This window comes from Helianthus annuus, chromosome 3, assembly GCF_002127325.2.
Source record: "Helianthus annuus cultivar XRQ/B chromosome 3, HanXRQr2.0-SUNRISE, whole genome shotgun sequence".
NCBI classification, from domain to species: Eukaryota; Viridiplantae; Streptophyta; class Magnoliopsida; order Asterales; family Asteraceae; genus Helianthus; species Helianthus annuus.
In genome coordinates this window covers 127,376,659-127,390,690 of record NC_035435.2, presented here as the reverse complement: position 1 = coordinate 127,390,690, position 14,032 = coordinate 127,376,659, and the positions used below count along the sequence as shown (strand labels likewise).

The following is a 14,032-nucleotide window of genomic DNA, read 5'->3' as shown; positions in this document are numbered from 1 at the left end:
CGAAAAAACATTTTGTTGGGTCGGATTGTTGGGAGTATTCAGGTTGTTCGAAGTGTTCGGGTTCTCCGGGTTGTTGAACGGATCCATGGAAATTATGTGGAAGAAGGTTGAGAGAATAGTGGAAGGAGTATAAAAATTATATGAGAAAGAGGTGAATTTTTGAGGTTAATTTGGTGTTTGATAGTGAAAATGGAAGTTATATTTATATATTTTTAAAAAGTGACCGTTTGGCATTTTTCAAATTATGGTTATTTTGTTTTTTTTTTAACGGTCAAAAAGTTAGCTAGGCCCCACTCTTTTTGCATCGTCGCAAACGGCTAGATAGGGACGGAGAGGACGGGGACGGATGGGGGCGGCACGGTGTTTGGACCGTCGCCGACCCGCGACAGGCCGGGGCCGACCCCATACCGTGTAGCCTAATAGCCAAACACTTAGGTGTTGTTTGTTTTTTGGCCAGAAGTACTTCTGGCCACTTATGTCTGCGCGACGCAGACGCGCGCAGACGTTTGACGTCTGCAGCTTGTTTGTTTTCTCGCAGACCTTTCATTAAAAAAGGTCTGCGAGACCTCTTCTTGGAGCAGACATGGACCCAAGTCTTCTTGGAACCTCTTCACCACGCAGACCTCTTCACCTCCAAATCTGCCACCACCATCTCCACCTCCGCCACCATCTGCAGCTCCACCTCCGCCACCATCTCCACCTCCCTCCACTCCGCCACCACCTCTGCTCCACCTCCACTCCGCCACCACCTCCGACATCATCATCAACATCACAAACAAAACCCCCAAATCGACAACCCTTATCATCATCATAAACAGAAGGTAAAGAAATAGAAGGGGGCGGTTACCGTGAATCCCGTCAAACCGACCGAACGGTGGTGGTGGTGCTCAGTGTCGTCAATCGAAGGGGAACTAGTGGGTGATTGTGTCGATGACCTGCTAGTGGAGACGAACGGACGGAGAGGTCCGCCGGATGCCGGTGTTCGGCTCTGGTCATCAGACCGAGAAGATGGAGAACGAGGGAGTATGGGGGTGTTGGCTATAGTTTGTGAAAAAGGAACTAGGGTTTCTTGAAGTTGAAGAAGAAAGAGAGATGTCTGGTGTGTGTTGTGTGTGTAATGTGTGTGAAGAGGTTTATGTATAAAAAAAAAAAAAACAAACCCTCTTCTTCTTGCAGACTGCAGACCTTTGGTCCACCTCTTCTCCTGCAGATGCCTGCAGATGTGCTCCGCAGACTGCAGACCTTTTCCTACAGAAAAAAACAAACAGAACCTTACCTAATTAAGATAGGAATATGTTTTGAAATACTAGAATCAGTTTAACTGCCTGATTACCAACTTCACAAAATAAATTTACTTTTTATTTACGCAATTTATGACGTAAACTCATTGACAATGCCATTAGACAGGATGGTATGGAAGAAAGACCAAGTAGAACCATGGACAAGGTTGACTTGACAAAACGGTACCCCGTTGAACACCGCCCCAACCTCGAGGTACCACTAACATCTTAGCCAAAGCGGGATAGCATTAGCCATAGCCATCCAGATGGAGATGAACCAAAGAAGCGGAAACCGAGATAGCTATGAGCGGACGGGACGGGACGGGACAGAACTGGATGGATACCGTCCAACCTGAGCACATATGTTTGCCGTAAATATGGTATCTGATTGTCTGTCAGAGTTATCTTTGTTGCATGATCATCTCCATTTCTATATCTACCGCCTGATCCCGATTTATGTCTCAAACCGCTTCACCAAAAGTGGGCTTCTGAGACCCAACAACAAACACCGAGTCACCGGAAATGTGTCGGGCCACCTTCTATCCACACCAGTCAAAAAGTTTATTTTTCCGTATACTTTTTGTCTTCAATCATTGATTCCCATAACTTTTTACATACCAAATAAAGTTTATTCATCCTTTCGTTATCAAAGTAATAACAAAACAAAAACATTTAAATCCATTACATTATTGTTTCACCTTTATTCATTATAACACAGACGTTCGCCGTGAACCTGATAAAACACACACACACACACTCTTTCACATTCAACTCTCTCCCTCTCTCTCTCTCTCTGCTTATTATTTATAGAGAGAGAAACAAACAGCTTCAACCCATAAATGTCGTCATCCTCCACTAAGCCCATTTCAAAACCAGCCCTCAACACACACTCCGATCACCTTAAAAAACTCACAAATGACGTCAACAACTCCAGCAAACCGGACTTCCATATACTCAATTCCGGTTCATCACCGGTTTCACCCTTACAACCCGAACCAACGACCAGCACCAGCACCAGCACCAGCTCCAGCTCATCCGGGTCGGTTCCGGGTAAAAATGTTAAAAGAGTCCACTTTCATGTCGACTCTAAAACATCACATTCCGATTCTTCACCTAGTAGTTCTGGCGGGTCAAAACCCGGTCGAACCCGGTCTATATCCAAAGAACGAACCGGAAGCCACCCGCCGGTCCAGTCAAATAAAAGCTCCGCTACTTCTCCGGCCGTACATGTTCTTCCGTCAGGTAATATCTGTCCGTCGGGAAAGATACTTAAAACAGGCATGACGTCATCCCGGAGCTCAAAATCAGACATACTAAGTCACGGAACTTGCAGTTATGGTCACGGCAGCATAGTACGAGGAGGGTCTGCCGTAGCCGCCGTTAGTTCGAATTATGCGGGAGAATTGGATGGTGAAGAGTTGAAGAGGCTGGGAAGGGAACAGTATAAAATGGGGAACTTTTTAGAAGCGTTGAGTTACTACAATGGTGCGATCGATATCGAACCGGATAATCCGGTATACCGGTGTTACCGTGTGGCGGCATTGATGGCTTTGTGCAGGTTGAATGAGGCTGTGAAAGAATGTGAAGAGGCGATTAGGTTGGATTTTGGATACATGAGGGCGCATCGTCGGTTAGGATCTCTTCTTATTAGGTGAGAATTCGACGTAATGTTGTGTTTTTGCCGCACCGTTAGGTATGGGACTCGTCACACATAGGTTGTATAACAGTTACTTAAATACTGACAATTCACAAGTTTATTATTATATAAAGATAAAGATTTAAATTTGAGATTTATTGTCCGTATATGATTCGGTTAATTCGGTTATTTGTGCCTAGTCAGTTTTACTTGTTGAACCATGAATTCTGATTGCTTTAGATCTTGATTAATGTATTATGTTATTCTGATCACGAGCTCGAAGTTGCAAATCTAACTTGTGTAAGTGATGACAGTTTAGGGCAGGTGGAAAACGCGAGAAAACATATTTGTATTCCAGGGTACGAGCCGGATCAAAACAAGCTCAAAAGGTTGCAGTCAGTCGAAAAGCACTTGAATAAGTGCGCCGATTGTAGGAGGGTTCAGGATTGGGCTGGTGTTATAAGAGAATGTGATGCAGCAATGGCTTCTGGAGCCTATTTCTGTCCCCAGGTAAGAAGAAATAGCTTAGAATAACCTCCATTTGTGCCCTCTGTTTAATTAATATAGGAACTTTGAGTTTGAATCTTGGAACTGAATGTTCTTTTTTTATTAAACTGACAGCTATTTGCATGTAAAGCGGAAGCATTCTTGAAGCTCGGTCGAGTAGATGATGCTAGTGTAAGCCTTTTAAATATGCCTAAATTTGAAGCATCTTGTAGCTTCTCGTATTCACAACCAAAGTTTTTCGGGATCGCTTTCGAAGCATACCTTTTGTTTGTCCGCGCTCAAGTTGACATGGCATTAGGAAGGTGCGTTTCTATTATTCTATATGTGCCACACAAGATGAAAGCATCGATTAATTTTATGGTTATGAACTTTTTTTTTGGTTAAAGATTTGAAAATGCAGTTACTAGCATTGAGAAAGCAGGACAGATCGACTCACGCAATGTCGAGATTGCGGTTCTGCTTCAAAACTTTAGAGCAGTGTCTGAAGCCCGAGCCCGTGGCAATGATCTGTTCAAGTCGGAAAGGTTCACAGAAGCTTGTTCGGCTTACGATGAAGGGCTTAGGCTCGACCCTTTGAATCCCGTTCTCTATTGCAATCGAGCCGCTTGTTGGTTTAAGCTGGGACAGCTGGAACGATCTCTCGATGACTGTAATCGAGCTCTTCTTATCCACCCGAATTACACAAAAGCCCTTCTTCGTAGAGCCGCCACATACAGTAAGGTATAAAAGGACATAATCCTTTGTGTGAATTGGGATCATGTAAGATGTATTTTAAATTGAAATAAGTTGTGTGATCCTGAATCTTATGATGTAACAGCTTGATCAATGGGGTGAATCTGTGAGAGATTATGAAGCGTTGAGGAGAGTGCTTCCTGACGATAATGAGATAGCCGAATCTTTGTTCCATGCTCAAGTTGCATTGAAGAAATTTCATGGCGAAGAAGTATATAACATGCAATTTGGAGGTGAAGTCGAGTCAATCACGAGTCTTGATCAGTTCAAATCTACAGTTTCTTCCACTGGTTCGTCCACTCATATGTTTTACATTCTTCTGTTAATCACTAAGAAGTTAAAATTAGGGGTGTCAAATCCTGACATGACCCGAATCACGGCGTAAATATAAGCAGATTTTGGATTTTCGTTTAATAAACACGCTGTGTTTGGGTTGACTTGTTTAACCCGTTTACTTAAACAAGTCGACCCGCTAACCTGTTTAAGACCCACTTAACCCATTTATTACAATCAACCAACACACGTTTACAACTTGATTACAACTTGTTTTGCTCGTTTAGATAAATGGGCTAAATGGGTTGTGTTTGAATTACACAATTTTAAGGGTGTCCACTCACTGTCCAGGTTAGGTTGATGTCCTTGACACGAATAAATGTATTGGTCGTGCTTGTGTTGAGCGATTCAACCTGCCAACCTGACACGACATCCACCCCTACTTAAAAGTCATGTTAAATCTTCACATTTGGAAACCGCAGGCACTTCTGTTGTTCTTTTCAAATCATCATCCGACCGTCAATGCAAGATGATTTCTCGGTTTTTGGATACATTATGCACCCGCTACCCGTCCATAATATTTCTCAAGGTAAGAAAACAAACCGCCTTTTTATGTTTTCTTGGCATTTTCGAGTATATGATGTTTCGTTGGGGATCTACCAAAGCAAATACAAGAACAATGTTTACTAATTCTCCATTCTTTATCCTGCAAGGTTGATGTGGAAGAAAGCTCGGTAATTGCAAAAACCGAGAATGTACGTATTGTTCCAACGATCAAGATTTATAAAAAGGGCAACCGCATGAAAGAAATGGTACACCCGAGTCAAGAAGCATTGGAATCGTCGGTCAAACATCATAACTCCTAAGATATTATCGGTCAAACACGATGTGCAGAAGAGGATAACTTGTTGATTCATCCCGGTCACCACACGGAATAAATCGGACTGCTAAGTACCATAAACTGGAGCCAACATGAAGATGAAGGTGATGGCCGGCGGGTAAGTTGGTTAAAGAGCTTTCATACAAGTGAAATGTGTTAAATGCAAAAATATTAATTTAAGTCCCATTTGGAATAAATGATTATTAACCTTTTGGGACAATCATTGTTCAATTTTTATTTAAATATTAAGTTATATCATTCATGAAATAAATAATTCATTAGATGAGGATAGGGTTGATTTTAATTCGAACCTGCTAGCATGACCCATGGTCCATAACCTAGGGTGTGTAAACATGTGATGCAATAAATCCATTTGCAATTTAAGAGAGGGACTATACAAGAAATAGACGTTCGGTTTATAGTGGTCGCGATGTCATTTCTTTGTCTTCTCAAGCCGGAATAGAGATTGCAACCCATTAGAAGGTCCACGAGACCTATGCCCCACGGACACTCTGGTTGTCTGTCATGACAATATAAGTATACAAGGGGTACACGGGTGTGTACGTAAATATCACACGTATGTAAGCTGTGTGTAGAGACTGGAGATAGAAATTTGCTACATAAACTTTGTTTATAATCACATCTGCTATAGTTAAACTTATGTTTGTTTAGTACAAGCTAAGGAATACAAGAAAAATTAGTGAAATATTATTCAAACTAGTTTGTCTAAAAAAATACATATTAGTATATAAAAATCCTTAACTACCAATTCATTTTACAAATAATGTTACTTTTGTACAATATTGCATTGCTAACAATCGTCTCTATTCACATAACACGACTTGTTATAATGGTTCATTCATGACCGATCGGGTTCGAGTCACGCCTCACAAACATGTTTTCTTCTCGAGGTAGGCGATAAGTTTCTCGAGCGATGCTGTTGCGTCTTTCTTACACTTCATAAGCTCTCCGGCTACATCAGCTGGAGTCGCATTTACAGCTTGCAACAACTCTTCAATCTGCTCAAAAAGTTTGTGTTCTTGGAGCTCCAAGTAGTTGAAAGCTAGCTGCTTGAATGCGGAAAACGTGCAATACGACATTTGAATATGCATGTCCATTCGACCCGCACGAAGCAGTGTCGGGTCAAGTTTATCTTTGCATTTGGTCGTGAAGACGAAGATTCGTTCTTCGCCACAACACGACCAAATCCCATCCATGAAATTCAATAGTCGCGCAAAGGTTCTTTTACGCGATGGTTTATCATCACTTGTTGGGTTTTGAATCTGATCAATATCTTCAAAAACCAGTATTGATTTGCTTGGCATTTCTAGCAAAATACTTTTAAGTTTCGAGTCTGAATCGATTTCTGCAAGATCAACGTCGTAGATGTCGTAGTTTAAGTAATTAGCCATCGATGCGATCAAGCTCGATTTGCCCGTACCCGAAGGACCGTAGATCAAATACCCGCGTTTCCACACTTTACCAATTCGGCGGTAGTACTCCTTCCCATTTTTAAAACTGTCTAAATCATCAACAATTGTCTTCTTTAGCTCAGGCTCGATCGCCAGGGTGTCGAATGTCATCGGGTTATTGAGAACAATGGTTTTCGGTTCTGTATATCCTTTGTCAATCAAGTGAAGCTTTAACCCGCTTTCACAGGCTGTAATTTCATTAGCCCGGTCCAAAATGTACGGTAAGTATGACTCGAGAATCATGAATCTATGTCGATTATGGAAAGTCAATTCGTAGCGTTTTGATCCCGATTGTAGGTCCCCGGTTTCAATGTTTGTCGCTAGCCTCCATTTCACTTGAACCCCATCGAATTCGTCGATGATCTCTTCGTTTTCGTTCATTCTGACCGCTAAAGTTTCCTTGTGTTTGCATACGCTAACCTTCCGAACACATGATTCATTCACTTTGCTGCCTAAATATGTCTCGACAGCCTTGAACATTTCGTCGGGGGAGTTTGATTGAGGTTGGTATTCATCTATAACAATTGTGAATTCGGTTGTTTTGGTAATAAGAAGCTTTTTCATTTCATGGAGGTAGTAGTCTTGGTACTCTCGTGGGATGAATTCGTCAGCGATGGCACGGAGTTCTTTACCGACAGTTAGAACATCGTTCGCGACACTTCGGGTGAGTATGGCGAAAGTAGCCAAAGAAGCAACTGTTAAAAAGAGGGAAATTCACCAAAATAAATATTTGACTTTGTTTTCCATCAATAACGTGAACATAATAATGTGTGATCCGTGGTCACGTAGACAACCTAAAAACGCGTCATGTGAAATTTTTAGGCAAAAAGGTCAGTGACCATACAAATCTTCTGGCGAAATGCCAACCAATGTGTTGGCAAAACCGCGACAACTGTGTTTTAAAAAGAAAAATTAACAAATGTTTAAAAAAAGGTCCCACATACCACCCGGGAAACGCCAACAGGTTTTTAATTATTTTTATTTTTTTATTCGTATCAATGGTAAAAGGTAATTCTATTATGTTAAAATTGGAAAAAAAAAAAACAAATAAGGTAAAAAAAGGAGATAATATTCACAAATCTCTTTCCTCTATCTCTCCCTCTATACATACATATATATATATAGAGAGAGAGAGAGAGAGAAAGAGAGAAGAATGAGTGAAAAAGGATGTGAGAATAAAATGTAGAGATGTGAAAATAGTGAGAGTTTAAGAATAACGTGTACTAAAGGTTGAAAAATCAGTACCGTAAGAAGAGGGGTGTTGGGTTGCGTTGAGGATCTGGACCCGGTTTATTTTGTTGGTCGGGTTTGGGCTTGAATTGGGCTTCAGTGAATTTAACGGTCTTTGTGTCCCTAGAAACAAACGTGATGGGCTCGGGCCGGGGGTGCACCAACTGCAATTGGAAAACCAACAGACTTAAAGAGAAATTGTAAGTAAGGTGCATGTACTATTGCTTCTGAGCAAATTAGTCCCTGATTATGTTATGATAAATTGATAATAACATATGGAGTCGATTCATGACCATTTTTGCAGATCTAGTCCAATTACCTCAGAGGTTGTTTATGAATATAACCGTCAAATTTTGTTTAATCGTTGTCGTCTGTGATACTTGAACACAAGACCTACCCTTCTCAAACCTAAGTGTTTATAAGCTTTACCTTTACCATTTACCAATAGAATACAACATATTTAAAGTACAGAAAGTTACAAGTATATATAGAAAATTAATAAAACTTGATGGTTTCCTATTATGGAATGCGTTTTTTCATGATATTTTATATTATGTCGTCCTAACATCATAAATTTGCAAGTATTAGTACAAAACAAATCAAACAAATTTATGCGACACGCGTATAATAATAATATGTATACACGTTTTCTTTTATTTCATAATAAATACGTTGAGAAATTTTCTTTTATTTCATAATAAATATGTTGAGAATCGTAAGAAAAAATAAAAGAAAAAAAATTACTTTTTTCTCTCTTCTCACTTTCTCGAAGTTTTTACCTTTTCTTTATTTTATCTTTCTCATGCATGTTTTTTTTTTTTTTTTTTTTTTTTTTTTTTTTTTTTTTTTTTTTTTTGAAAAAGTATAACAATGAGAAGTGAGAACACGCGCATGCAGTGTATATGCACACATATGCAATTAGACAAAATGGTATCAAAACCCTACTTTTATAATAAATCTCAAATATATTTAAATCCAAATGTGTTTTAGTTAGTTTATATAAGAAGAAGTAGTATAAGGATGAAAACGATTCTAGAAATTCTTAATATGTATATTACTGGTTATGAGATAAACGCCCTCTCTCTATATATATCATAATCCAAAGTGATGACATGCAACATGATTTATGGGTTACAAATAACCCTCAAACAAAGCTAGATCCAGAATATATAGGCAACCACTAGGACGGGTGTTATATGCAAACCCATCTCTCTCTCTCTCTCATGCATCAAAATTGAAAAAAAAAATGTTAGAATGATGGGTATAACATATGAAAGATAGGGATGAAAAATGGAGGGTGGTGATGTGACACAAAATGGTGGGTGACACTGAATGGTGAATGATGAATATAACACATGTTATTAAGGTTGAGATCTAACAAGATATGCAATTAAGACCATTGATCAATCACACACACATACATATATACATATGTGTGTGTGTTTGTAGAGAGAGAGAGAGAGAGAGATGCTAGCTCATAGTTCAGGGAGTGCTTAACATATAAGTTGAGAAAAACAAACTGAGAGGTAATTAAGAAGTTTAAGAAAAGAAAGTATGAAACCTGTTGATGATGTTCTTGTACGAGAAAGCCATCGATGATCGATCAGCCACCTTAATATTCTGCTTCTTGTTTCTCTTATGTTTTCTGTTTGTATGTTGGATAAAATAATAACTTAAGGTTTATTTATACCAAGGGTGTTTGTCAAGGTTTTTGTGCAAGCAAAGAATGAGCAAAAACAGGAACATAAAGCATCATCGATGTAATTAAGTTATGGTTACTTGGTGTGGAGGGAAAAGAAAGGGAAACAATATCTTTTAAGCGTTGTATCGAGTTAGGTTTTATGATCATCCAGTTGGCAACTTCCTCTTTTGCCACATATTTTCTGTCTTTTAGTTGTCTATATACTTGTACCATGTTATCTACTATCTATATGTGTACGTGGTTTGGGTGAAGTAACAAAGTTAAACAGCTAAAGTATGACAAAATTAATAAGTTTGGTGTGGCTGGATGATGTAAAGTGGATATGAAAAAAGAAAAAAGATATATGCGATCTTGAAATTAGGCACCCGCAACGGATGCGTGGTTTGTAGTTCTATAGATGTCTGTGTGGAGAGAGGGAGGGCCGACATTGAAGAGAGAGGGCGAGGAGAGAGAACCTCGCGATCGCTGCAAGAAGAATTCGAGCTCTATGAGAGGGAGATAAAATGACAGCCGTCTCTGGAAGGTTTTTGGGTTTATCGGTTCATAACCACAAAACTCCTATGTGGAAGTTCGTGACTTCTAGCCCATTGTCGATGATTTTAAAGCAAACTGAAATGTTTATGGTCGAGAAAATTTAGTATAATTTTTTGAAAATTGTAAAGTTGTCAGATATTGTCAAACACTAGATATTAAAATTAGCAATGCAAAACTAAAACTAAATGACTAAAAACGCATGAATTAATAAAATCATCGATTCATAAAAGTTTACAATTGAAATTGAAGCAAATGAAATCATAAAATGTGGAGAAACTTAGAAACCGTCAAGTTAAAATTAAGATTCTAGTAAGGGAATTTGGATTCAAGGGTCAGGTAAATCTTGTTTGTTCGTTGTGTTGTTTTCGCCCATATATATGGGTCGTGTAACTTCAAACATTAAAAACTAATGCCTGGTTCAAGTGAGTCTTTTTACCAACCCACATGCAACATATCCGTTCTCTTATTTCTTAGATCATATGTGTATTATTAGATCATAATTAAGAGCTTTTGTTTTCTTTGATAAATTACATATATAATTGATATCATAAATAAGATAATAAAACAATATTGTTAATAATAAGATATGTTTCTAGATATTGTTTGGAACGTATCATACAACGTAAGTATTATCCAAGGTATGATTTAGTATTAACTACACGATAGTATTATCCAAGGTATTTTTATGGTGTCTTGTTGGTGCATTTAGGAGGCGCGGAATGATAAAATCTTTAGAAGCAAAAACTCTTCCGGTAGATACGTCTTTAGAAACATTAAAAGGGCGTCTTTCTTTTGGTTACAAAATAGGTCTACGTTTACGTCTTTGTTGTGGAAAGAATGGGTTAAGTCGCCTGTGTATATATTGTAACTTTGGCCCGGCGGTCCTCGGTTTGTGGACCGGCCGGTTGTTTGAATGAAAGTAAATTTCCCAAAAAAAAAAAAAAAAATAAATAACTAAACGAAAGTAGCACCTCTAATGCTATTTTATTTTCGTTAACACCCCATAAATTAATTTTTTCTAGCACAAGCTAAAAGTTTGAATCTTATTCAGTTATTCATTTATTTTCTAGAGACTTATACGTGGTTAGTGATTACCTAATAAATGTTTGGGTTTTAATTCTTATGGAAACTTATATTGGGTTCATAAGTTTGTTGCAAATAAATATACTTCGCGTGCACCCTTAAACAAATGTACGTGTGTGCGCAACAGAAGTTATCTTATGGTTACATTTGTTACGTCAACATTATATAACAATAGACACAAGTCTTATTTATAGTTATACCCTTGACTACAATCTTCATTGGATAACCTTTTCAACCCTTAAAAAGTAAAGATTCTTAAGAAGTATAATAAATAATCTTGTGGTAACATGTGACAACTAATAAAATCAACATCTAAGGTAGATTTCCTCTTTTTTTTTTTAAACATAAAAACATTTTCATATGACATCAATTTTTTTAAAATAAAATTCATCAGAGAATATAGAGATTTTTATCTTTAAAAAAATCACACAATGTGTTAATTTTTTCAGCCAAAGTCTCCTTTTTAGCCGATCTCGAACATGTGCGTGTGAGCATACGCGCACACACAAACATATATATACATATTTGGCTATTGCTAACGTTAAATGCGGTTTCAAAATAAAAATAAATTTATTTGTTGAAATTTAATATCGTATAAAAAACCTAAACATTGGAAGAAACAAATAACAAATCATTCAAATTTCAATAAAAATCTTCTTATAGACCACATTGGTTGTCTTATTTGTAACATTTTCATCTTTATATAGTATAATTAACTTGATATCAGCTCTGTTTTTTACTGCTTTTAACTCTTGAAAATGTGACATATAGTTGACCATGTGAAAAAACAGGATATTTGAGATACAATCCAACCATTGATAGAGACGTATATACCTTTATAATGAACATATCGAAATTCTTAAAAAGAAATTGTTATCAAATACAAAATTAGGTCCATAAAGTAAATAAAACAATCCACATACTATGGATATAATTAAAATGAAAATATATATAAATGATGAAATTAAGATAATACCATAATTTGTTCATAAAAGCTATGAACTTGAACTCATTAAGCATACAAATCGAATCGCCACATTTTCGTTAGAGCCTCCCTCATAATCCAAATATATGGATTTCAATCCCACCATGACTCTGGTCAGAGGGTTTCCTCTTCCACAACCAAAGCTTCTTCTCCATCTCATGTAATCCCTATATTTAAAACCAAACTGAAATCAATATGAAGCATGAAATGAACAATTGAGATATGATATATTTCAGCTTAAACAAATTAAATAAAGAGAGATGAGAAGAGTAATCACTAATCTATCTCGTTCCCATACCACGTTTACAACATTAACAACATCCAAATTCGAGAGAAAATAGCCTTCTTTTAACTCTTGTTCTTATTCTACTTGTTATCTACAACCACTACATTTATCTCTTTCTCTCAAGAACACCCATCTATAGTTTCAGAAAGAAGAGTAAGAGTAATTTTTATTAAAAGTATAATACTAATACATAATGCTACTATAATATTTAAAAAAAGAACAGTTAGATTAACATGTTCTTTGGCTTGCATACGGTTAAGCATGTCAGCAACACGTACAGATACTTTCCCCTTTGCTCTAACATTTGGTATCATACCAAAAGAGAACCAGGAAATACATAATCACAACATCTATATAATGTTTATATAAAATAGAAATTGGTTAAGTAAAGATATAACCAAAACTTCAAGCTTGTGGATGGCTTTAGCAATATGCCAAAGAGATGTTGTATCACCCTCTGTAACATACATTGCCGAAATACATTAAATCTCAATTCCATAATCTGAAGTACCCGAAAGCTTATTTTTTTCTGGTGAGAGTCTTAAAGAAGATGTGCATCTGTATAAAAAACGAATTACATCATGAGAAACCTAATCAACAGTAAGTATTCAAAATCAAATGCTTTTTCATATGTCGAATGAAACTGTAACGGTTGATTGATTAGTTGTGTAATCATATTAAAGATTAACAACAATCAGAACATGAACCCAATATACAAATAACATACACCTTTAATTGTTGTATAGTATACACCTCATATACATATAACACAACAACCTAATCCTGTTTAAAGATTAATAACATCAGATTTGATTAAACATAAGAAACATCAAAAAACCATTAATCCACAATTAAAATCAACATATGAGAACCATAAAAATGATATAATGTAAAACATACGATTAGGTCTAAAATACTAATTATTCCATATACCGAAATCAACAAAATCCAAGGAAAATTAAATAAATCCAACAAAATAAATAAAACAGAAGATTCGTACCTTAGTGATGATGCCATTATATTAGCAGGGAAGATATATGCTCGAATGTGAAGAAACCCTAGATACGAAAAGATGCAGATCCGAAATGATTAAATGACAAAAAAAAGCTGAAACAAATAAAAACAAGATCAAGATCCATAATTAAACACTGAAAAATATAGATTTTTATATGATCTAGAAACAAAACCTAACATTACCTTGATATGAAGAAGTTTAAGAAGGCGATGTTAAGAGAGGGAGAAGTTGCTGAAACCCTTGATGCGAAAATGAACGTAATGATTCTTTGATGTTTTGCAAGAGAGAGATTGAAATAATAATGATATTAAATTAGAACTTTATTACACATATTATAAATTAGAAATGTCATAAAATTTAAATGGCTGAGAGAGGGTGTCAATTTTTGCGGGAATACACAATTGAGGTTAAACCAGA

At 36.9% G+C, this 14,032-nt stretch overlaps 2 protein-coding genes across 2 annotated transcripts; one reads left to right on the top strand and one right to left on the bottom strand.

Moving 5' to 3' along the window:
* The first annotated feature begins 2,006 nt into the window (after positions 1 to 2,006).
* Positions 2,007 to 5,597, top strand: LOC110926374 (TPR repeat-containing thioredoxin TTL1). The gene is made up of 7 exons (XM_022170125.2): positions 2,007 to 2,931; positions 3,231 to 3,426; positions 3,538 to 3,725; positions 3,810 to 4,143; positions 4,241 to 4,445; positions 4,911 to 5,017; positions 5,142 to 5,597. Exons 1-7 carry the CDS (start codon positions 2,120 to 2,122, stop codon positions 5,292 to 5,294), a joined length of 1,995 nt encoding a protein of 664 aa, XP_022025817.1. The 5' UTR covers positions 2,007 to 2,119; the 3' UTR covers positions 5,295 to 5,597.
* Positions 5,598 to 6,029: 432 nt separating this feature from the next.
* Positions 6,030 to 11,198, bottom strand: LOC110926373 (AAA-ATPase At3g50940). The gene is made up of 3 exons (XM_022170124.2): positions 9,572 to 11,198; positions 8,026 to 8,174; positions 6,030 to 7,475 (listed from the first exon to the last, which is right to left on the bottom strand). The coding sequence occupies exons 1-3, from the start codon at positions 9,601 to 9,603 to the stop codon at positions 6,196 to 6,198; spliced, it is 1,461 nt and encodes a 486-aa protein (XP_022025816.1). The 5' UTR covers positions 9,604 to 11,198; the 3' UTR covers positions 6,030 to 6,195.
* Positions 11,199 to 14,032: the final 2,834 nt, after the last annotated feature.

Bases quoted from the DNA above. Each gene is read 5' to 3' on its own strand.
- LOC110926373 (XM_022170124.2), bottom strand. From the start codon at position 9,603: ATGGCTTTCTCGTACAAGAACATCATCAACAG. The intron at 8,175-9,571 runs GTTTCATACTTT...TTCCAATTGCAG, and splicing joins TACAAGAACATCATCAACAG to TTGGTGCACCCCCGGCCCGA. The intron at 7,476-8,025 runs GTACTGATTTTT...TCTTTTTAACAG, and splicing joins CCAACACCCCTCTTCTTACG to TTGCTTCTTTGGCTACTTTC.
- LOC110926374 (XM_022170125.2), top strand. From the start codon at position 2,120: ATGTCGTCATCCTCCACTAAGCCCATTTCAAAACCAGCCCTCAACACA. The intron at 4,446-4,910 runs GTTCGTCCACTC...TGGAAACCGCAG, and splicing joins ATCTACAGTTTCTTCCACTG to GCACTTCTGTTGTTCTTTTC. The intron at 5,018-5,141 runs GTAAGAAAACAA...TTATCCTGCAAG, and splicing joins CGTCCATAATATTTCTCAAG to GTTGATGTGGAAGAAAGCTC.